The following is a 25,926-nucleotide window of genomic DNA, read 5'->3' on the forward strand; positions in this document are numbered from 1 at the left end:
GGTTTAAAACAATCTCACAAGCGGAAACACTTTCAAAAGCCATCTATGATCATAGTGGCGAGTTGATATAGCATTATGGGAAACTGTTATGCTTTGTGTATTTGATAATGCATTTGTTGATGATTCTGTGCTCAGCGTCATCAAGAAAAAGCTCTGTATTGCTGACTAATGCACTTCAGTGCAGTGAGACATATAAAGCCCCCTAAGTGAGCGTTCCATCTCCAACCAGCAGAAATTAATTGACTGAAGAAAAATTTGCAGTTTAAGGTTGCAGTGGGTTACATGAGGCAGAGTAGCAATTGTTCACTGTTTGCCTGAGGCTATATCGTGTTTATTCTGCCTCTCTTTCTCTTTCTCTCTCTCGATGTCCGCTATACGTGATATTCCTCCTTGATTCTTTTCTCCTTTCTGCCAACCCTCCTCTTCTTTCCACTTTTCAGAGCCATATCTAATAGATCCATCTTTTTCCTACAGGGGATTCCTTAATCCCAAATCCTTGAAGAAAGAGAGTGGATTTGGCATGACCGCAGCAGTGCATGTGCATGTGTGAGTGACTGCGCATTCTCTCCAGTAGTAGCGGGATTCATGCCAAGGGCTCCATTGTTGAGGCAAACACATTCAGTGCTGTGCAGAAGAGCCCTTATGTGTTTCAGCTCACTCAGTGTGAGGATCATTCTTCTGTAGATTGAGAGACTTTTTTTCACGCATTCAAAAAAAAATAAAACTGAATATTCTAAGAAATACTTCAAAGCATTTTGATATGATGTGACGTAATACTTTTTTCACACCAGAAAAGCTGTATTTGCTATGTTAAAGACATAATAAAATCTAAAATTTTCATAATTTATTTTTAATTTATTATTATTTATTTTATGTATTATTAATAATTGTCTGTCGACAGGCACAGTCCCAGCCTGTTTTAAACTTGCCTCTGTGACCCCAATTCTCAAAAAAAACTCACTTGACACAGCTAACTATGTAAACTATAGACCCATCTCTAATTTGACGTTCCTATTCAAAATTCTTGAAAAATCTGTTTTCATTCGGTTGCAAAATTATTTGCAAAGAAATTCAATCTCTGACATTTTTCAATCTGGTTTTAAAACACTGCACAACACTGAGTCTGTGCTCTTGAAAATTTGTAATGATGTTTTATTGACCATGGACGCTGGTGATACCATGGCTTTAGTGTTGTTAGATTTGAGCTCAGACTTTGACTTTGTGGACCACAGGATTCTTTTATCCCGACCAGAATGTTTGATTAGCATATCTGGCACAGTTTTGAAATGGTTTCAATCCTTCCTGTCAAATAGAGGTTTTTCTGTTACCCAAGGTGCTTTTTCATCCTCAATGGCTCAACTTACTTGTGGTGTACCCCAGGGATCAATTTTAGCATGATTGGGATCTATTATTAGTAAATTTGGGGTATCATACCACTGCTATGCAGATGATACACAACTGTACATACCCATAAAACTTAATGATAACTCAGCACTCAAAAGACTGGAAGCCTGTTTGCAAGAAATCACAGTATGGCTCATTAATAATTTTATGTTACTTAACAACGATAAAACCCAAATCATTCAATTTGGGCCAAAAGAACATTCAGGTGGAAACTCCTTCGACCTCGGTGCACTTACTCCACATCTTACTTCAGATGTCAAGGATCTAGGTTTCCACCTTGATAATAGCCTCAAATTAGACAAACAAATTAATACAATATCATCTTCGTCACTTAGCCAAAGTCAAACCTCTCCGAACCAGGAAAGGTTTCGAAATCACTATTCACACTTTTATTTCTACACGACTTGACTATTGTAACTCTTTGTATGTTGGGTTACCTCTCTCTCTTCCATCTCTCGTCTTCAAATGGTCTAAAATGCTGCTGCCCGCCTACTCACGGGTAGTCACAAATGAGACCATATCACACCAATTTTATGTAGGCTACCAGTCCGGTATCAAATTGTTTTCAAAATTCTGCTATTTGTCTACATATTTTTCCTTGTAAACTGTTTAGGTCTGACTGTCTTAAACTGCTAGTGAAAATGTTAGCATTTTTGCTTTAATGAAAACAAGAATATCTGACAATCTGTACAGAGTCACATGATAAGTCTTACAAATTGACTAACCTGATTAGTGTGTAATCTTTAACATCTCATTATGAGTCTTATTTATTTTATACGGAGCCCCGCACATGACACGCAGGAAAAAATATAAGGCTAAATCGTGTGCACGATTTACTAATTCGTTCCCTCAATGTACTAAAACGTGCACACGAATACTATAGCGTTCCCTCGATTTACTATTGCATTCATTCGATTTATCAATAGTGTGCACGATTTACTAATTCGTTCCCTCGATTTGCTAAATCGTGCTCACGATTTAGCAAATCGAGCAAACGCAATACTAAACCGAGGGAACGCAATAGTAATCGTGCACGTTTTAGTAAATTGAGGGAACGAATTAGTAAATCGTGCGCAAAATGTATCTATTTTTTCTTGCATGTCATGTGCGGGACTCTGTAATTTTACATCATAAGGCTCATTTGTTTTACATTTTTCAAAATCCTGAAACCTTGTTTATTTTCAAATTTTCAGTACGGATCAGACTTCTGGACCCCACTGAATTTCGAATGCATTTTAAATTTAAATGCATTGCAAATGCTGTTCCATGTTGTCTACAATGCTGATTAAAGATTACTTTCTGTATGTGTTTGAGCTTTAGGGCTATAATTGTGTCAACATCTCTTTCTGTAAAAAGAGATGGTGGAAGAAGGCCAAAATCTTGTGCCTCGTAAAGGGGCCATAACATTATTATTATTTTTTTTTTTTATTTATCCACTTATAATGCACCAAAACAGTCATAGATTTGTTTTCCACTACATTTTTTGCCCTTGGAATTACACTTGCTATTTTATGCTGCTGCTAAGGCTTTTTTCAAAAATGCATTTGGTTGTTGTTTTTCTAAATCTTTAGGACTAACTGTGCACACTGTCAGTTTGCAAATGCAGTCAAAATCCAGTGGATCTATATTGGTTGATATAGTAGTCATATAAGCATCAGTATGATGCCATAACTTTCTCAGAGCACAATAGCTGTCAATGCGAAAAGAGAGAATGGAAAACTGGAAGTTTTACCATTGCTCATGTCTATCATGACATCTCGCTACAGTGCTGAACTCATGAGGCGCATGAAAGAACAAAAGCAAGATTCTTTTACACATTGCATATACTATGTCCAAGTCATTCATTCATGCACTTTTCACTGAATAGTAAATGTCACATACAGTAATTCTCTACAGTATACAAGGAGAGAGGGGGGAAAATGACAATGTGGGTTTAATATCACCTCAGTTTTGCATATAATGATGTCAAAATGTTTACAAACTGGCTTAAACTTGCAAACTTCAAAAAGGCACAGGTCAGTACTGATCAAAATCTTAGCTGAGGCGTCTCTCAGTCTTATGAGACGCATGAAACAAAGTCCAAAATCTTTTTAGACATTAATAACACTGATTAAAACAAATTGGACCTTTTTGTACAAAGCACTTTAATCAAAGAAATCAATCCTTATTTTCTACATGTACTAATATATATTTAATACCTTAAGTAGTTAAAATGAACAATGAACAGTAGTATATTTATAAAATAACGTTAGCCTAATAAATGCTATACAAATATTTTGCTTATTGTTAGCTCATGATAATTAATGCAAATGTATAGAACCTTGTAAAAAGTTACCAACAGCTTTACAGCATTATCAAAAGTTATTTTTAACTATACAATCTATAAGAGACATTAGAATAGCCTTTAAACCACCAAGACAAATAATTCAAACAAATGAAATGATTGATAAAACAAGAACAAAACAACAGTTAAAAACAGCCAAACAAATCCAATAGTTAGAACGAAGGAGTTAGAGAGACATAGGGAAAAGCAGGACTAAATGGGAAGAGTGCTTAACTGTTTCCCCTGTTGCCCGGAGCAAAAGGCTTTAACCTGTTTTTTTTTTCTGTTAAACCCCTCTTAAGAAGCCCTTTCATGTTAAATATCAACTCTTGTCCATATCAGCGTTAAAATAAGCAGCTCTGTGGATGTTATATTGCTCTATATAAACACTTCAGCATTCCCTTTGAACTCCTCTCGTTGCTCATTACGTCGCCTTTGAAGACGGGTTGTTGGAACATTGCTACATTTTGATTTTACAGTTATTAAGCATACGCAGCAGCAAATTCCAACTTGTACACCATGTGTCAATAATGCATGACCTAGCGGTCAGCTCGCAGAAATAAACACCTTTTGGTGCTGCGAGAGAAGACTTTGGCAGGTATGGGTGAGCTATCAATTTGGGGAGATTTCTGCAGACTGGGCAGAAAATATGCAACCAAAAACACACAATAATAATGCCACTCAGGGTTCATGTCAAACCATAACTACGTCACGAAGAGACTATACAACACTGCCTGCCGACAGAAGTCAGATCAGGACACTTGAAAGACAATTTAACACTGATCTAAGAGCGAATTAATGAACATAGCCATGACAAACAGAGGTTGACAGCTGATTCTATGAACATCCTTCTGAAGAGAAGCCTCCTGGGCACTCCCTCCTTGGATCTGACAACACGATACATCTCTCACCTTTACTCTCAGTGCTATAATGCGGCAGCTTACTTTTACATTACACATATCACTCTGAACTGTGACAGTATAACAGTGTCCGGGCCCTGACGTAGGTAATTAAAAATGAATTTCAGATTACCTAAGAGAAAAAAAAAAAAAACAGAAGTCTTTTTTTTAAAGCACTCGCTAGTCAGTTTAAAGCTGCATGCTTAGTTTCGCTTTGAACTAGCTCGGCTCTGATTTGTGTGCTGAATGCTGAAGCTATCATCAGCCGTGCTGACAAATGAGCTGTGAGCTGCATGCTCCCCGAGAAGAGACTTGAGCGCTGTGCACAGAATCATACATCAATACAAAGACATCTCTCCTACATTACGCTCTCTCTACACCAGCACGCAGGTATTAGCATTGAAGGTGTTATAGCTCATAAAAATAATCAGTGATCTCTGTCTGATTTTACAGTGGAGTAAAGGCAAGGGATGTAAGGTCACAGCAGAGCTAATAATTAGAGGCAGAACAAAGGACGTGATGTTGATGGTAGAGAGCGATGTGTTCCTCAGGCCGTACGCTTATCTCTGGCTTTACCTTGAAGTAATGTCTCTTTCTGTTCCAATGGCTTTGAAAAGCAAATCTTGAATGTCTATTGTACAGCTCAACTGATCAGGTAGATATTAATAGTGAGAAGGCTGGGCGGCCCCCAAATTGTATTTTAAAAAGCTCACATAATCAGTGGCATTCATACAGCTACTCAGTTATACAAATCATCTAACTAAAAGCCTTTATGTTCGCCATTAAAAATATATTTATGTTGGTAACACTTCACTTGAAGCTTGTGTATGTAATGTATTATAAATCATAATGCATTAAGAATAAGATAAAATACATTACAGTACTTACCTATTCATAGTTATACTAAAGAGACCCAATATAATGTGATATGTTTTAATGCATTACCCTCTTTAAAGGTATAACCATGAATATGTAAGCATTATAATGCATTATAGGTTGTTTAAAAGTGAAGTGCGCATTTGAGAATTAAACAAAATGAATGGCAGGGTTGTGCACCATCCACATGGAATATATATATTTTTTTCACTTTTCACTTTAAAATATGTGAGGTAGATTTGAAATTAATTTAAACTGCTGGCTTAACAGCCTTTAAAAAAATTAAATAATAAAAATAAACTAAAAAACACTTTAAAAAGCTAAGACGCTACGGGAACCCAATGTAAAACGCCGTGCGCGCAGGGATCACACACCAATAAACCTGAAGCAACGCCCAGGATTTACAGTGCACAGTCACCTGAGGTACTCACAGAGAGTCCAGGACAGAAAAGGGAAAAAGCCCTCCGTCCTATATCTAGCAGCATCCGTAGATGCGGCAATATGACATCACACAGCCGAGCCGTCTGCCGAAAGGCAGCAGAGCGAGACACATAAGCTCTTAAAACCCTGACAGGGCAAAGAAGACTCGAGTCTCCATCCTCCCCTGACACCGGCAGGGCAGACAGGGCAATAACCTGAGCCCGAAACGGTGTGTTGAGGGATTTCGGCACATAACCGTGCCTAGGTTTGAGTATGACCCTTGAGTCATTGGGCCCAAACTCCAAGCACGACTGGCTCACCGAGAGCGCGTGCAAATCACCCACACGCTTCACAGAAGCGAGAGCCAACAAGAATACTGTCTTGAACGACAGATGCTGAAGGCTAACCGATTGGATAGGCTCAAAAGGGGGACCCTTCAAGGCCTCCAAAACCGCCGCGAGGTCCCACATAGGGACTGACGGAGGTCTGGGAGGATTCAGCCTCCTAGCTCCTCTGAGGAACCGGATGACTAAATCGTTCCTTCCTATTGACTGACCGGACGCCGTTTCAGAAAACGCCGGGATGGCCGCCACGTAAACTTTGAGCGTGGATGGGGCTCTGCCCTTATCCAACAGCTCCTGTAGGAAGGAGAGGACCTCCGTCACCTCACAACTAAGGGGTGAATAACCTCGAGCTGTGCACCAGCTGGAGAACACCGAACACTTCGAGGCATACAGACGTCGTGTCGACGGAGCTCTAGCCTGAGTGATGGTATTTATTTATTTATTTATTTTTTTTCACTCCCACTGCGAGATCAGCGGGTAACCGTTGAGCGCCCACACATGGAGGGACCACAACTCCGGTTGAGGGTGCCAAATCGAGCCCCTGGCCTGCGAGAGGAGGTCCCTCCTCAACGGTACCGGCCACGGGGCGACATCTGCTAACTGCATCAAATCTGGGAACCATGGTTGGTTCTTCCAAAGAGGTGCTACAAGCAGTATTGAACATCTCGTTTCTCTCACCCATTCTATCACCTGCGGAAGGAGGGAGACGGGAGGAAACGCATAAAGCGGGCAGCACGGCCATCTCCGTGACAGCGCGCTTTAGTTCTTGGAAAAGAACGCGGGGCAGTGAGCATTTTTGTGGGACGCAAAGAGGTCCACCTCCGCCATGCCAAATCTCTCCCACAACAGCCGGACTGTTTGCGGGTGTAGAGACCATTCGCCCGTAGGAACATTGCCTCTGGACAGCCTGTCTGGACCCAGATTCTGCAGTCCAGGCACATGCACTGCTCTCAGCGAGCGCACGTTGCGCTGAGCCCAAACCAGGAGGCGTTCCGTCAGCCTGCACAGGTTTCGGGACCCGAGACCGCCCCGGCGATTTATGTAGGACACCACGGACATGTTGTCCGAACGGACTACGACGTGGTGATCCTTGATATGGGGACAAAAGCGCGTCAGCGCGTTCTCCACTGCCAGCATTTCCAGGCAGTTGATATGATGGAGCTTTTCCCATTCTGACCATAGGCCAAAGGACGGTCTGCCTTCGAGCAGCGCTCCCCATCCCGAAGTGGAGGCGTCCGTCGACACCATTTTCACACTCGGGGAAGTCCCCAGGCTTACACCTGATCGGTACCAGCCGTTCGCTGTCCAAGGTGCTAGAGCCGCAACAAAGCTCTGATCGACCTTGAAATGCAGCCGGCCAGACGCCCACGCTCTGCGCGGCACCCGAGCCTTCAGCCAGAACTGCAGGGGGCGCATGCGGAGCAGGCCCAGCCGCAGAACCGGAGATGCTGAGGCCATGAGACCCAGCATCTTTTGACAGTGTTTGAGCGACACGGTCGCGCCGCAGCGGAAAGAACTCGCTGCGCGCTGAATGCCAATCGCGCGCTGTGGTGACAGCCGCGCCGTCATGGAACACGAGTTCAGAACTATACCCAGAAACAGGATCGTCTGACTGGGGTTCAGCGAACTCTTCGCCCAATTGACACTGAGGCCGAGCTTCTCGAGGTGATCGAGTAAAACGGCCCTGTGGTCCACGAGCTCCGCTCGTGATCGGGCCAGAACCAGCCAGTCGTCCAAATAATTCAGCACTCGTATGCCTCTGAGTCTGAGAGGAGCGAGCGCTGCATCCATGCACCTCGTAAACGTACAAGGAGCTACGGACAAGCCGAATGGCAGGACTGTAAACTGGTATGCCTGGCCCTTGAAGGCGAATCTCAAATATCGCCTGTGGTTTGACGCTATCTGTATTTGAAAATACTCATCCTTCAGATCTATTGACATGAACCAGTCCCCTCTGCAAATCTGCGCGAGGAGCTTCCTGGTCGTGAGCATTTTGAAACTGCGTTTCATCAATGCCTTGTTCAGCTGTCTTAAATCCAGTATGGGCCTGAGACCCCCGTCTCTCTTGGGCACGAGAAAGTATCTGCTGTACAGCCCCCCCTCGCTTTGAGCTTGAGACACAGGCTCTACATCCCCTTTGCTCAACAGTTTTGATATTTCGGCCCGAAGTATGTGTGCTACTTCTGTTTTGACCGTAGTTTCGACGCGCGCTGAAAAGCGCGGTGGGCGTCGAGAAAACTGTAGCGAGTAGCCTCTCTTTATAATGCCTAGCACCCAATCCGAAACCCCTGGAAGCGCTGACCATGCATCTGCATGAATGGCTAAGGGCTGGATGCGAAGCGCGCTCTGTTGACTGGGCAACGGCGGCGCTCGAGTGTGCTGCGCATCTGAGGCGGGGAGCGCGCTGATCACAGCGGGCAGATCGCTCTTCCTCGACCCCGTTCCGGCGCTTAACCGACTGGGGGGAAGCTGAGCGGGTCCCGTGAGACTCGATATATCTGCGAGTAACCGTGGGCTGCATGTGTGCACATTTACCACTTTCAACCCGCTGTCTGCCTGTGCAGAATGTACGTGCACGGGCCTCGTTTTTACAGAAGCCCCGCATATTTTACTATGCGGCGCGCTCGACCGATCTGTGTCGATCTTATGTGCGCTAGCCCTGTGTGCAGGGCTGTGCTTACATGTGGAGATGGGCACTGGGTAGTGGGCATCGTCACTGCATTCATAGCACCATCGGCCGTGGCCGGACGAGCGTGCACTGGTTTCATTTTTGCAGAAACCACATGATGCGTGTGACATAGTAATTGTGGGCACTGAGGGGTGGGCACGCTTACTATGCAGTGTGCGCGACCGACTTGAGTCGACATTATGGGCGCAGGCCCTGTGTGCAGGGCTGTGCTTACATGTGGAGATGGGCACTGAGGAGTGGGCATCGTCACAACATTTATAGCACCATCGGCCGTGGCCGGAACACCAGAAAAAACACTCTTTTTTTGAAACATCTCGGTAGCCGTGATAACGGCTTTTGTGTGCAGGCAAGCGGGCACTCGTGCAGGCTTGCGCATTGCAGAAGACACTGAGGCAGTCAAAACTCTTGGAACTGCAACAGCGGCGCGCTTGGGTGAGAGCTCGGCCGCAGTGGAACTCGAACACCGGCGCTTTCCCAGCAGTGCTAGGATGCTTTCGGGGCTTCTGGCTTCACCGCAATCCTCTGCCGCGGCTCGCGTCAGCCACAAATGCCTCTCAGCCACCGTAGCGGAAGCCATAACCCGTCCCATGGCCTGTGCAGCGGACTTAGTAGCGTGGAGGGAGAGATCCGAAGCACTCCTCAGATCCGCGAGACAGATCGCTTCAGGTCCCATCTCATCCAGCTTGCGGAGAAGATCGCCCTGGAAAATCTGTAGCGTAGCCATGGTGTGTAGCGCAGACGCAGCCTGCCCAGCAGCAGAGAATATCCGTGCGAGCAGCGATGACATCATGCGGCAGGCTTTGGATGGCAGCGCCGCCTTAGTCCGCCGTCCAGCAGAGGGTGCGCTGCTATAGCCTGTTCCACCGGCGGAAGTGACAGGTAGCCTCTGTTCTTAGCACCGTCCAGTGTGGAGAATGCTGGCGAAACAGATGAGCGGATTCTCGCCGAGAATGGAGCGTCCCAAGCTTTCGCCACTTCTTCGTGAAGCTCAGGAAGAAAAGGGGCGTGCTTTGAGCTTGAGGAAGAGCGCTCATCCGGAAGATAGCTACCATCCAGCCGGGAACGTGAAGGGGGCGCTGGTGCAGACCACTCGAGCGAGAGTACACGCATCAGCTCCTTATCGATATCCCCCCATCTGCTGGGCCTCAGAGTCACCATAGGCATTAACTCGCAATGAGGGCATCCGCCGTCAGCGAGCGCGAGCGCTGTAATGGTCCTCACCCAGACAGGAGACGCAGATGACGTGACGATCTCCTTCGCTGAGCGGGGCTCTGCACGAGCCGCACGAGGGCATCTTTAAAAAGACGCAGCTCTTTTGTGAATGTGCGTCGCAGGGCGAACACACACACAGGATATAACAGAACAAGGATGTAAAGGATATGGGCGCCGGATAGCGCAGCAGGAACGGCAGTGGAAGGCGGCGATGCCAGCGGCTTCAGGATGACTCGTCCTGCTGATATGCTCTTCCAGACGGCGCTTGCTTCCTCGTGATCCAGCGATGCGTGAGCTTCGCTGAAGAGATGAAAAATCAGGTGAGTCAGCCTTTTCGAGCTCCTTTTATAGGTTGGGCCACACCCGTTTCGGCGGGAAGTGGCAAGAAGGGCGCGAAGCGCCCTTATTGGTCTGATGTTGCATCAGCCTGCGCTCGATAGGCTGTGCAGTTGCCGCAGAACAAGCCAATGAGCGAACGAGCCGTCTCACCTATGGCTGTGTACTGCTGCAAATGCCCTTTACAAAAATACAAAATTAAGGATAATTTTTTGCTATTTCGTGAAAAGAGACTTTTCCCGTAGCGTCTTAGCTAAGACGCAGTACGAGAGAGCTCTCGTAAGAGAACTAATTACACTGGGTTTAAAACACATGACTGGGTGAGTTACTAGAACATCCAACCAGCCTTTTAATTACCTTAAGGAAGTCTGGTTTATGCCAATTTTATAAAAACAAATCAAAGGCATAAGATGGATGGATGCACAAACCACTTTGTACATTTGTTGTACCGCACTCTTGTGAAATGTGTTATTGGAAGACTAGTATTGATCTTCATTCCACAGTCATAGTAACACAGTGATGCTTCATTCTAAACAAGAAACTAATCAAATATTTCATATTTCGCACTTCCTTTTCTGCTGCCCTTGTGTTTTTACATTCTTCTTATTGACAACATTTGAGGAGACAGAAATACATCATGGAAAAACAGTTTTTCTGCACCTTTGCAGCTAAAACTTCAACAAATCTCCTGCTCTTGAACGAGTTTGGAGCTGCAAAACCATGGCAACGGCACTCTCAGAAACATCAGAACTTGCGTCTACCTTTCACACACGATATACAGAGATTGCAGGAGTGAGCAGTCACAGAAGGAAATACAGCAGACACACCAAGAACAAACGGAGAGCGAATGAAGGGTTTAGAGAGAGGGAAAATAAAAGGAGACTAGGAAAATCCATTAGCTGTTTATGCATCCCAGACAGCTGAGGAAACGGTTGGAAGTTTTGGAGAATTGGGCAACCTGAAACTTTCCTTTTGTATTTCCATCAGTTTCTATTTATCTGCTAATTTCACACAAGAGCTGGAAGCAGTGGTTTGTTGAGAAAGAGTCTGTCACTTCCTCCTCCTTGTCTCACATCTGGCTTTGCAAGCTGTTGATATCGACGACTGCATCTGCACGTGGACACACCCTGCTCACAACAGCATGTGGTGTATCGCAAAATAATAGCCATTTTCTAAACAATTACAGACAAAACGTCCCCCTGGAGAAAGGAGATGCTGATAATTGGAATCGAGAGTGGCCTCCGTTAACACAAATAAACACGGCTGCGTATCGCTGATCCTGCAAAGTAGCTGTTGCTTTCAATCTGGATGCAGAGTGGTGATAGCCTTGACATACTGCAACCTTCCCTACCACTGTCCACCGCAAAGGTGCCCACTTGATTACGGCATTACAAACTGTGGGTTTGACATTTGTCTTCATTATTAACAATGGAGAGAGATGATTGAGCTACAGGCACACACCATTAGCCCTGCTCATCGTGTACTCACATGGCTGATATCACGCATTAGATGGAATCCACATGAAATAACGTGTTGGGACCGAGGGGGTCTGCATGGGGTAGTGCCTCTCTCCCGGCCGGTAGAAGTTGAAAGAGCGGGAGCTGCATCTAAATAAGAAAGCTTATTTCAATCTGTATAATTACCACTGGGTAATGAAAAACTTGTCCACCCTACCACCTTCACTTAAGAGAAATCAATACATGTTTGGGAGTTTATTAGAATGGCGGAGTCATGAGTAGTGTCTTTGGGGAAGGCAATATGTGTATCAATAGCGCAAGCTGAATTAACAGCTAATCAAGAGAGTGGGGGCACTTGAGTAAACAAACATTTTGTATTTCTTTGTGTGAGGAATATTTTAACATTGTAAACATCCCTTTCAACTATAAAGAACCTTTTTTTTCAGTGGTAAGGTTCCTTGGATGATAAAGGTTCTTCATGGAATCAAAGATGCCAAAAAAGAACATTTCATGTTAAGAGGGTAAAATGCATAATAACAATAATATAAAATATGACAAAAACTTGCTTACACTGAGACTTAATTCTTTCAAGGGGTCATATGAAGGGGTCATATTGCAAAAATGAACATCATTTTTGTGTATTTAGTGTAATGCAATGTGTTTATGCAGTTCAAGGTTAAAAAAACACAATGTTCCACTTAATGTACATGTACATTTTTGCTCCCTTATGCCCTGCCTTTCTGAAATGTGTTGATTTTTACAAGGCTCATTGTTCTGAAAAGCGAGATGAATGCAGATTGGCCAGCTATCCAGTGCATTGTGATTCGCCGAATACCTCAAGCGTGTGATGGAAAGTTACACCCTTTACAAAAAAACCCATTACAAATGAGGCATTTGTTGCATCCAGTGAGGACATAATTACTGATTATAATGACTTATACTGTCTTTTTACCTGTTGCTTTGCGTATTGCGCAACATAAACATATAACCATATCTGCATTTGTGACCGGAGAAACCACAAACAACAAGCGCTATTCTACACTGCTCAAAACTCATGTTTGAATCATGCTTTCCATCCTTCACTCATTCTTTAAATATGAAAACGTACTTACAGACTTTGATTAAAAAGCACCAGACTGTCCCCAAAAGTTGGAATTGCCCCATTTTATAGGAACAGACACCGGCATTATTGGCTACTTTCCCAGGAGACAGTCCTCGTCCTCTGTAAAATGCACTGCACACATCTAAATATTTGGGTTGAACTGTTCTGGAACAGTGTTGTAAATACAATGCAACCACTGATTTCTAGTTGTGTTCTCTTTTGGAAGGCCATACAAAGTAGTTTCACGTTCAATGAAACACACAGCGTCTCCACGACATGGCGCTGTCGGCAACAACGAGATTTAAGTTACGCCATCTTTCTATGCATGAACATGGTGACGTAGACATGTGGGGGCATGTAAGAACAAGCCGTTTTAGGTAGGCGTTGTTGACTTAACCTTTATAAAGAATATCTCATTGGATTTGAGACATTAGTCTTTGCAACTTTACATATCTTCTTTATGCACTAAGAGCTTGTAACAGTCCAAAGAGAAAGGAGAAATAGCAACCTGTCCTCCAACCAATACGCCCGTATAGGTCATTTGTCCAAATCCCTGAAATACGACCCATCAGAGCGTATACTACAATTGCGCCCCTATTGGCAAAAGGTCGTTTTCATATTAATGTTTTGTACTCTTTTATTTGCACTCTGATTTGCGTTTCGTGTAGCTCAGTTGGTAGATTATTGCGCTATACATTGATAGGTAATCATGCTATCATGGGTTCGATCCCAGGGAACGGATGTGCACGAAAATGTATATGCTCAATAAATCATAATTTAGCATGATTTCTGTGAGGGTTAGGTTTAGGGGTGGGGTTAGGTGTGGTCATTCGAACGAATAAGCCACCTAGTAAAATATGTAGGAAATACTGTGAGATCGGTGTAAAAAGCCCACACATTGCATTTAAATAAACGTGCGTTTTGATTGGTAATGACGTTATACGTCATTACATGACGACAGACGCAGAAATAGAAATAGCATCATATGACCCATTTAACATATATCGTCTTCCTTTCATCGGGCCTTTAGCAATTTAAGTATAGTAATGTCTTTGACTTTCTGAAGGCAAACAAGGTCATAGAACATTAGAAAAGTACTGATTTTACACAGGACACAACCTGAAAATGATTAAAGTTTACCCTTGACAATAATAAATTGCATAAAATAGTAACAAGTACAGTATAAGGTCCCGGACAGGAGAACTGATCAACCAGATAATGAAAGAGAGAGAGAGAGAGCAGATTTAGAGGTAGAAATAGTCACTATTGTTCCTCAACCACCTCTATGTTAACTGTTAATGTACTTTTTTAATTAGATCAGAATCAACTCTGATATCAAAATTTTATCTGATAAAAAAATGTATAATGCATGACTGTCAAGGTAGGATAACCCCCTAATGTCCTTACAAGATGTCTGAGGTTTTAACCTAAGCCCAGATGTCAAATCCTCCCCCCAATAATAATAATAATAAATAAATAAATCATAGGGAGTTTTTTTGTTACTAGGGGCTTGTAAAGCACTATTTTCTTTTCTTCTTTATTTTTCAATTTCCTGTAAATCTGCTTTGGGACTTAGGAACAATGCTATGTAAAAAGTGCCACACAAATACAAACTGAACTGTGATGATCCCTCAAGTCAGCCAGAATTTACAGCACATACACAAAGAGTTGAGATCAGCTTATCTCTCCATGTCACACTTAACTTTTCCACTTTTCAGCATTTGTCCTACAGCAACATTCATCAGATTCACCCACTGAATTGATGGTGCTAAAAAGCCATGTAATAAAAAGACAAAACGACTATCCTTGAAAGCGGTTAGGTAGCCAGGAATTATCAGGAATATAGATAAGTCTGCTATGAACTGGGATCATGGGTGGTTGACTTCCTGATTAGACCTTTTCAGATGAGGGTCAGAGGAGGAAGATGTCAGCTACAACCAGGAAAGAAACTAGATAGCCAGTAACAGACACGCCTTTTTCTGGCGGCCCTGTTGTATTATGTGAATGATCAAGAGGAGGAAGGGGGGATGCTCATCTATCTCATCATCTACACTCTCACCTGAAGTGATGGGGAGACATCAGGAAGCCAGGCTGCTATTTCACGCCCTGTTAAGTACTAATGCTTTAACACACGTCTTGCTCCAATTTTAGGGAACAAGGAGTTTTACTGTGTATGGTTCTATAGAGAGAGAGAGAGAAAAGGGAGATAGTGAAAGAGTGAAAGAGGGTTGGGTGAGCACCACAGTCGTCACTTAAAGGAATTGTCATGTAGCCCGGAGACACAGAGTTTTACCAGCCCTTGTTTCAAACACACAAAGACCACACTGACACCTCTCGTTCACACACCCCACCTGGAGAAAAAGCCCTCAGTGAAACGGCTCTCAAGGTGAAGGTCACGTCATTTATTTGCGTTTGCAGCAAACAGGTCTGAGGCAGACTGATAGGGCAAGGTTATTATTCCTGAAGAGCACAGCTCTGATTGATCGCTCTTCGCTCGGTCTGGGGTGCGCTGTGAGGACGTACTGAGTGGCCGCTCCCTTATTATACTGCTGCTCATAGCGGGAGGAGAGAAACACAGGTCCGTCTGGGTCCAATTGCTGCTGAAGCCATCTGATCAGAGGCCTCATTATAATTCACCTATTGAGATGTAGCCATTTGACTGTAGTCTCTTCATAAACACAGAGGGGGATTTCTTAAAGTGATAGTTTACTCAAAAATAGGGCTGTAACTAAAAATCATTTTGAAAATTAATTAATCTATTGATTATCCATGGTTTAAATTTTCTTGCCCACTATTGTTCTTCAAACAAGTAGCAAACTTAAGGCTATAAAACTAAATACTGAATCTATACCATTCATTTTTTTTAAAAGAATGCCTCCTATTCCATAATCTTACCCAATGCCTAAAATCAACAACTATGTTAATAACTATTAATAAGCAGCAAATTAGGAGCTTAGTGAGGTAAAAATTTGTAGTTAATGGTTTGTAAATAGCAAGAATTGTACCTTAAAGGGATAGATCACCAAAAAATGAAAATTTTATGTTTATCTGTTTACCCCCAGTGCATCCAAGATGCAGGTGACTTTTTTCCTTCAGTAGAACACAGAGATTTTTTACTCACACTGTTGCAGTCTGTCAGTTATATAATGGAAGTGGATGGGAATCAAGGCTTTGAGAGTCAATGTTACGGTTTCTGTCTTGTTTCCTCTCTAGTGATGACATCATGACTCTTGTGTTTTTCTGTCTGATTTTGTCATTAGGTGGATGACATCTGTCGATCATTGTACACCTGTGTCTCGTTGGAGTCGTTTGATTACTCACAGGAGAGGGGAGAACCAGCAAACAAGCTTTTGTCTTTTCTTTAGTTTTTCTTTTCTTTCTTTTGTTTTATTTTAGTTAAATTACTTTGTTGTTCGTCTTGTTAATATTGGTTACCTTCATATTATTTGAAGGTTATGTTTCTTTGTCAGTGATGCGTGTTGCGTGAGTTTTCTATATGTTTGTGAGTAATAAATGTCAAGGCAGCGTACTCGTGTTTCACGTGTCCTTCTTTATGTTGTGCAACCCTTACGTAGCCACTTTTAACAAAAGGGTTCGTAACAGTCAAAAAACCATACACAAACAAAACCAAATTAAACCCTGCGGCTCGTGACGATACACTGATGTGGAAAGACACAAAACGATTGGTCTGTGGAAGAAACTGAACAGTATTTATATATTTTCTTTTACCTCCTTTACCTCTTTTCACCGCAATGTCTGAACTGTCCTGAGTGCATTCTCAACAGCTGGCGCAAGACGCGTCTTCTTCTTGCTTTATGACGGATCGCAGACTTATAAGTGCACTACCGCCACCTATCTCTGGACCATTGACACCCCTAACTGAGATTGTAGAGTGGTCCACTTGAGAGATAGATAGCGGTAGTGCACTTATAAGTCTGCAATCCGCTGTAAAGTAAGAAGTAGAAGACAAATTAACATTTTCAATTATTATTATTATTATTATTATTACTACTACTTAGGTAGAAGTTGAAAGAGCGGGAGCTGCATCTAAATAAGAAAGCTTATTTCAATCTGTATAATTACCACTGGGTAATGAAAAACTTGTCCACCCTACCACCTTCACTTAAGAGAAATCAATACATGTTTGGGAGTTTATTAGAATGGCGGAGTCATGAGTAGTGTCTTTGGGGAAGGCAATATGTGTATCAATAGCGCAAGCTGAATTAACAGCTAATCAAGAGAGTGGGGGCACTTGAGTAAACAAACATTTTGTATTTCTTTGTGTGAGGAATATTTTAACATTGTAAACATCCCTTTCAACTATAAAGAACCTTTTTTTTCAGTGGTAAGGTTCCTTGGATGATAAAGGTTCTTCATGGAATCAAAGATGCCAAAAAAGAACATTTCATGTTAAGAGGGTAAAATGCATAATAACAATAATATAAAATATGACAAAAACTTGCTTACACTGAGACTTAATTCTTTCAAGGGGTCATATGAAGGGGTCATATTGCAAAAATGAACATCATTTTTGTGTATTTAGTGTAATGCAATGTGTTTATGCAGTTCAAGGTTAAAAAAACACAATGTTCCACTTAATGTACATGTACATTTTTGCTCCCTTATGCCCTGCCTTTCTGAAATGTGTTGATTTTTACAAGGCTCATTGTTCTGAAAAGCGAGATGAATGCAGATTGGCCAGCTATCCAGTGCATTGTGATTCGCCGAATACCTCAAGCGTGTGATGGAAAGTTACACCCTTTACAAAAAAACCCATTACAAATGAGGCATTTGTTGCATCCAGTGAGGACATAATTACTGATTATAATGACTTATACTGTCTTTTTACCTGTTGCTTTGCGTATTGCGCAACATAAACATATAACCATATCTGCATTTGTGACCGGAGAAACCACAAACAACAAGCGCTATTCTACACTGCTCAAAACTCATGTTTGAATCATGCTTTCCATCCTTCACTCATTCTTTAAATATGAAAACGTACTTACAGACTTTGATTAAAAAGCACCAGACTGTCCCCAAAAGTTGGAATTGCCCCATTTTATAGGAACAGACACCGGCATTATTGGCTACTTTCCCAGGAGACAGTCCTCGTCCTCTGTAAAATGCACTGCACACATCTAAATATTTGGGTTGAACTGTTCTGGAACAGTGTTGTAAATACAATGCAACCACTGATTTCTAGTTGTGTTCTCTTTTGGAAGGCCATACAAAGTAGTTTCACGTTCAATGAAACACACAGCGTCTCCACGACATGGCGCTGTCGGCAACAACGAGATTTAAGTTACGCCATCTTTCTATGCATGAACATGGTGACGTAGACATGTGGGGGCATGTAAGAACAAGCCGTTTTAGGTAGGCGTTGTTGACTTAACCTTTATAAAGAATATCTCATTGGATTTGAGACATTAGTCTTTGCAACTTTACATATCTTCTTTATGCACTAAGAGCTTGTAACAGTCCAAAGAGAAAGGAGAAATAGCAACCTGTCCTCCAACCAATACGCCCGTATAGGTCATTTGTCCAAATCCCTGAAATACGACCCATCAGAGCGTATACTACAATTGCGCCCCTATTGGCAAAAGGTCGTTTTCATATTAATGTTTTGTACTCTTTTATTTGCACTCTGATTTGCGTTTCGTGTAGCTCAGTTGGTAGATTATTGCGCTATACATTGATAGGTAATCATGCTATCATGGGTTCGATCCCAGGGAACGGATGTGCACGAAAATGTATATGCTCAATAAATCATAATTTAGCATGATTTCTGTGAGGGTTAGGTTTAGGGGTGGGGTTAGGTGTGGTCATTCGAACGAATAAGCCACCTAGTAAAATATGTAGGAAATACTGTGAGATCGGTGTAAAAAGCCCACACATTGCATTTAAATAAACGTGCGTTTTGATTGGTAATGACGTTATACGTCATTACATGACGACAGACGCAGAAATAGAAATAGCATCATATGACCCATTTAACATATATCGTCTTCCTTTCATCGGGCCTTTAGCAATTTAAGTATAGTAATGTCTTTGACTTTCTGAAGGCAAACAAGGTCATAGAACATTAGAAAAGTACTGATTTTACACAGGACACAACCTGAAAATGATTAAAGTTTACCCTTGACAATAATAAATTGCATAAAATAGTAACAAGTACAGTATAAGGTCCCGGACAGGAGAACTGATCAACCAGATAATGAAAGAGAGAGAGAGAGAGCAGATTTAGAGGTAGAAATAGTCACTATTGTTCCTCAACCACCTCTATGTTAACTGTTAATGTACTTTTTTAATTAGATCAGAATCAACTCTGATATCAAAATTTTATCTGATAAAAAAATGTATAATGCATGACTGTCAAGGTAGGATAACCCCCTAATGTCCTTACAAGATGTCTGAGGTTTTAACCTAAGCCCAGATGTCAAATCCTCCCCCCAATAATAATAATAATAAATAAATAAATCATAGGGAGTTTTTTTGTTACTAGGGGCTTGTAAAGCACTATTTTCTTTTCTTCTTTATTTTTCAATTTCCTGTAAATCTGCTTTGGGACTTAGGAACAATGCTATGTAAAAAGTGCCACACAAATACAAACTGAACTGTGATGATCCCTCAAGTCAGCCAGAATTTACAGCACATACACAAAGAGTTGAGATCAGCTTATCTCTCCATGTCACACTTAACTTTTCCACTTTTCAGCATTTGTCCTACAACAACATTCATCAGATTCACCCACTGAATTGATGGTGCTAAAAAGCCATGTAATAAAAAGACAAAACGACTATCCTTGAAAGCGGTTAGGTAGCCAGGAATTATCAGGAATATAGATAAGTCTGCTATGAACTGGGATCATGGGTGGTTGACTTCCTGATTAGACCTTTTCAGATGAGGGTCAGAGGAGGAAGATGTCAGCTACAACCAGGAAAGAAACTAGATAGCCAGTAACAGACACGCCTTTTTCTGGCGGCCCTGTTGTATTATGTGAATGATCAAGAGGAGGAAGGGGGGATGCTCATCTATCTCATCATCTACACTCTCACCTGAAGTGATGGGGAGACATCAGGAAGCCAGGCTGCTATTTCACGCCCTGTTAAGTACTAATGCTTTAACACACGTCTTGCTCCAATTTTAGGGAACAAGGAGTTTTACTGTGTATGGTTCTATAGAGAGAGAGAGAGAAAAGGGAGATAGTGAAAGAGTGAAAGAGGGTTGGGTGAGCACCACAGTCGTCACTTAAAGGAATTGTCATGTAGCCCGGAGACACAGAGTTTTACCAGCCCTTGTTTCAAACACACAAAGACCACACTGACACCTCTCGTTCACACACCCCACCTGGAGAAAAAGCCCTCAGTGAAACGGCTCTCAAGGTGAAGGTCACGTCATTTATTTGCGTTTGCAGCAAACAGGTCTGAGGCAGACTGATAGGGCAAGGTTATTATTCCTGAAGAGCACAGCTCTGATTGATCGCTCTTCGCTCGGTCTGGGGTGCGCTGTGAGGACGTACTGAGTGGCCGCTCCCTTATTATACTGCTGCTCATAGCGGGAGGAGAGAAACACAGGTCCGTCTGGGTCCAATTGCTGCTGAAGCCATCTGATCAGAGGCCTCATTATAATTCACCTATTGAGATGTAGCCATTTGACTGTAGTCTCTTCATAAACACAGAGGGGGATTTCTTAAAGTGATAGTTTACTCAAAAATAGGGCTGTAACTAAAAATCATTTTGAAAATTAATTAATCTATTGATTATCCATGGTTTAAATTTTCTTGCCCACTATTGTTCTTCAAACAAGTAGCAAACTTAAGGCTATAAAACTAAATACTGAATCTATACCATTCATTTTTTTTAAAAGAATGCCTCCTATTCCATAATCTTACCCAATGCCTAAAATCAACAACTATGTTAATAACTATTAATAAGCAGCAAATTAGGAGCTTAGTGAGGTAAAAATTTGTAGTTAATGGTTTGTAAATAGCAAGAATTGTACCTTAAAGGGATAGATCACCAAAAAATGAAAATTTTATGTTTATCTGTTTACCCCCAGTGCATCCAAGATGCAGGTGACTTTTTTCCTTCAGTAGAACACAGAGATTTTTTACTCACACTGTTGCAGTCTGTCAGTTATATAATGGAAGTGGATGGGAATCAAGGCTTTGAGAGTCAATGTTACGGTTTCTGTCTTGTTTCCTCTCTAGTGATGACATCATGACTCTTGTGTTTTTCTGTCTGATTTTGTCATTAGGTGGATGACATCTGTCGATCATTGTACACCTGTGTCTCGTTGGAGTCGTTTGATTACTCACAGGAGAGGGGAGAACCAGCAAACAAGCTTTTGTCTTTTCTTTAGTTTTTCTTTTCTTTCTTTTGTTTTATTTTAGTTAAATTACTTTGTTGTTCGTCTTGTTAATATTGGTTACCTTCATATTATTTGAAGGTTATGTTTCTTTGTCAGTGATGCGTGTTGCGTGAGTTTTCTATATGTTTGTGAGTAATAAATGTCAAGGCAGCGTACTCGTGTTTCACGTGTCCTTCTTTATGTTGTGCAACCCTTACGTAGCCACTTTTAACAAAAGGGTTCGTAACAGTCAAAAAACCATACACAAACAAAACCAAATTAAACCCTGCGGCTCGTGACGATACACTGATGTGGAAAGACACAAAACGATTGGTCTGTGGAAGAAACTGAACAGTATTTATATATTTTCTTTTACCTCCTTTACCTCTTTTCACCGCAATGTCTGAACTGTCCTGAGTGCATTCTCAACAGCTGGCGCAAGACGCGTCTTCTTCTTGCTTTATGACGGATCGCAGACTTATAAGTGCACTACCGCCACCTATCTCTGGACCATTGACACCCCTAACTGAGATTGTAGAGTGGTCCACTTGAGAGATAGATAGCGGTAGTGCACTTATAAGTCTGCAATCCGCTGTAAAGTAAGAAGTAGAAGACAAATTAACATTTTCAATTATTATTATTATTATTATTATTACTACTACTTATTTCAGCATTACCCCCAAAATTTTAATTGTTATTATTCGCTCACCCATTTGTCATTTCAAACCACTAGACTTACATTCTTGCATGAAACACCAAACAAAATGTTCCTGTATTCTCTATCAGAATGTCCAGCTGGTTTTATCCAGAGAAAGCTGTGGATACATTTTACTGTGAGAAAAAGAACAACTTGAACCTTCCTTCAAACATCTCCCTCTGTCTGATCCCTTTAAGCCTGCTGCGAGCTAGGAAGTGTCCGCACTGTGCACTCTTTTTTTCTCTGCTTGCCAGACATGCAATTTTCTGCTGAGTCCACCCTAGTACCCAAAGCCTTCTTGCCACCCTTCTGAAATTATCCCACTGTAAGCCACAGCCATTTACACAGGAAAAAACATATGGAGGCATGTTAGAGGATAAGCCTGCCAGATGACAGCAGGCGGTGCTGGCTGAAAGATATAAAGGAAGGAGACAGAGAGAAAAGAAAAGAGAGAAGGGTTTATTTGAGTGTTTCTTCAGCTCAATGAGTGCGTTCAACTCAAAGTTACCTCAGCTCAAACGAGATCTTTTGGTAGAATTCAGCATGTGTGTGGGTCAGAGATGACAGAGGCCTATAAAGATCTTTGCAGCATTTCGCACATATATTTAAACTTTAAAAGACTCTGCCGGTTGGTACGGTAAATAGAGAAACTTTTACCACTGCAAATGTCCTTTAAGGAACAGTTTACCCAAAAATTAAGATTCTGTTATAATTTACTGACTGACTTTCATTCTTCTATGGAACACAAAAAGAGATGATCTGCAAAATCATCCAAGCCACAAACATCTGCCATATATATATGTACCACAAAAGCACAAGAAAATTAGCTACATTTCAAGTCATCCACACAGTCATTTAATAGCTTGTGTGAGGAATATTTAAAAATTTAAGCCAATAACCAAACACTCTCAAATAATGCCAAATGTCATGGTTGTTGCATGTCATGTACTGTATGTAAATAAGCAATTCAATAAAAATATTGGTGTAGGATTTACTTTGAAATACTCAGAAATTGCTAGTGAATTTAGCTAATAATTTTTAAAAATGCTAAGTATGTTCTGCCATTTTTTATGTCTAAAAAAATATGTTCGCAACATTGTATGGAAAACAGAAGTGCCAACATTTAGCTAAACATTGTGTATGATGCTAAATCATACTGGTTTGGACAACATGAGTGATTTTCTTTTGGGCAAACTAAACCTTAAGAGCTAAAGATTGTAAATTTAATGGATAAATGGTGGAAACTCCAAACTTCCTCTGTAACATCTGCTGTCAGAAAATGCACTGCCAAAAAATGATGGGCAGAGATTTGGTTGTTAAGTGAGGTCTGTTCACTGTCTAATGAGAGCTCCACGAAGAGAGAGCAAGCAGAGAATAAATGCACATCTTGGCAAGTGTTTCTAATATTCGGTGTGTGCGTTTTTTCAATTATATGACTGTATAATATGAGTTTGGGTTCACATATGCAGAACAACTTCACCTGACCTCAGCATGCTCAACTATCCAGAGGACACAATACAAAATGATAGATACTCAGTTCAAACACCAAAAAACAAAAGAGTGAAACTCTGGATAAAGCACCCACGCTGTTTGGTGAGTGAGTATATGTGTGTATGAGTGGAGATAAATCAAAGAGCGCTCTCTCTCACACACACACACACACACACACAGCGGGACTGTGCCAGGGCACAAAAAAAGCAGAAAAGGGCCCTGCAGTCTACCTATGATGGCAGTGGTTCCCAGCATGGGGCAAGATTAATGCCGGCACTCTGGAGCAGAGCAAACATCCCAAGCTTAATAAGGTACAAACAATTGCTTCCATTTTGTTTGCTATCAAGGGAAAACTAAACTCGGGCTGCTGAGGTGTATTTTTTCATTCTCAAATGTGGACTAGAAAAAGTTGGAGCTGACTTGGGGACTTGCATTGCTTGTGCAACAACAACAACCACAAAACCACGGGCTTCTTTTCTTAAGTGCACCCATTATTTGCACCCCAACGATTTCAAAGAGAGTTGATGGGTTTGTGTGCACTATGGTGCAAACAAATGGCCTCACCTCCACTCCTTGTACTTTGAGCTTCATGTGATCCTCCCGCGTGGTCTTCCCATCTTTCCTTTTTTTCCAGCAGTAGCCGTCCTTTCTGTACTTCACCTTCTTCCTATTGTAGAGGATCATCGACCCATTCTGTGGCCTAGATCCAGAAGTGAGGGATTGGGAGGATGGGGTGGATGGAAGAAAGAAAGAAGATGGGGTTGGGTGGGGAAGGAAAGGGAGAGAAATTTAGTGCTGTGGAACTCATTCTGCAGAAGTACAAAGAAGGCTGACTCAAGGCAGAGAGAGAAGCAGCGGTGCACCAGTGTATACGGGACACACACTTGTACACACACCTCACACACTTATATACATTGCATATATTGTATACAAGTGTTCATGGCCATGCAGAGTTTAAAAAAGGCTTGAAGTTGCCATGAAATGAAATTTGAAACCCATACTACCTCTGTAATGTGACTTACAATTTACTTTGTAAATTTACATATCCCTTGCAGAATCTGCAATATGTTTAGCATTTTTAAACAAGACGAATCATATGCTTTTTAGAAAATACTTCTACGCTATTGCTCTAAAATTTGGAGCCACTAATGATTTCTAATTTTAATTCTATTAAGGTGCTATAAATTGATCAAAAGCGACTTCTACAAAAGTTCTACTTATATTAATAGAAGACTTCTACTTATATAATGTTACAAAACATTTCTATTTTAAACAAATTCTGCTCTTTTGAGCTTTCATTTCATTTGATAAACTTTCATTTATCAAAGAATCCTAAAAATATATTAATAATTCCCACAAAAAATATTAAGCAGCACAACTGTTTTCAACTGATAATAATAAGAAATGGGTCTTGATCAAAAAATCAGCATATTAGAATAATTTTAGAAGGATCATATGACACTGAATACTGGAGTAAAGGCTGCTGAAAATTCAGCTTTACCAGCACAGGAATAAATATTTTTTTTATAATATATTTAAAATAGCATTATTTTAAATACTCCCTCTAGAACAAAATGCACCTTCTAGAGCATCTTTATGTATCACAGTGCACCTTTACATTGCGATTTTCTAGCAATTTCAAAACTATGAACACATTGAAGATATTAGTACTTTCTTATTATATGTCCCTGGTCTTACTGTGCATGGTTATTAAATGTATTTATAACCTGGTTAACATTGATTGATAGTCTGCAAGGCCTTACTTCATTAAGACGAAAGTGAAAAATTTTATTCTGTATATTTAAAAAATAAACAAACAAACATCTAGCAATGAATCATACATTAAGACCGGAAAAAAGTGTATTAAGAAAGTGCTGTTACCAGTAGCCAATTTTTATATTCCCCAGTTGTACCATTTGTAGCCTTTCTAAAATGTTTTCAAATAAGGTCAATTTTATATTCATGTCGACTTAAATATATTAAAACTCAGCTTTGTTTGTCAAGGGAGAGAGAGAAATACAAATATTTCAAATAGACCTATGACCAGCAGCGCCTCGCTGATGCAAATAAACGGAGGAGCGTGTCCTGTGGGGAAAACATGCGCAAGAACATCCTCAACTTTCCATTCATAATTCATTCTCACTTTACCATCCCACTGCCCTCTAGTTGATAATGATACCATCTATGCATGTGAAGATCTCCCAGCTCGCTTCTCTTTATGACAGTACACATGTTTCCCAACAACTAATAACTGCAGAGCAAGGAGGCATCGCAAGAACAAACATTCGCACTTGGCCATGCGTTATCACACACACACATCTGCG

At 41.4% G+C, this 25,926-nt stretch overlaps 1 protein-coding gene across 10 annotated transcripts in view; it reads right to left on the reverse strand.

Annotated features, from left to right (window-relative positions):
* Window positions 1-25,926, reverse strand: part of LOC132129100 (calmodulin-binding transcription activator 1-like) — a 397,316-nt gene that overhangs the window by 140,853 nt on the left and 230,537 nt on the right. For all 10 annotated transcript variants that reach the window (XM_059540552.1, XM_059540556.1, XM_059540553.1 and 7 more), the window contains one exon: window positions 24,167-24,302. In XM_059540552.1, the coding sequence (XP_059396535.1) occupies window positions 24,167-24,302 (136 nt within the window). The remainder of the gene's footprint in view (window positions 1-24,166; window positions 24,303-25,926) is intronic.

The sequence above is a fragment of the Carassius carassius genome, chromosome 46 (assembly GCF_963082965.1).
Source record: "Carassius carassius chromosome 46, fCarCar2.1, whole genome shotgun sequence".
NCBI classification, from domain to species: domain Eukaryota; kingdom Metazoa; phylum Chordata; class Actinopteri; order Cypriniformes; family Cyprinidae; genus Carassius; species Carassius carassius.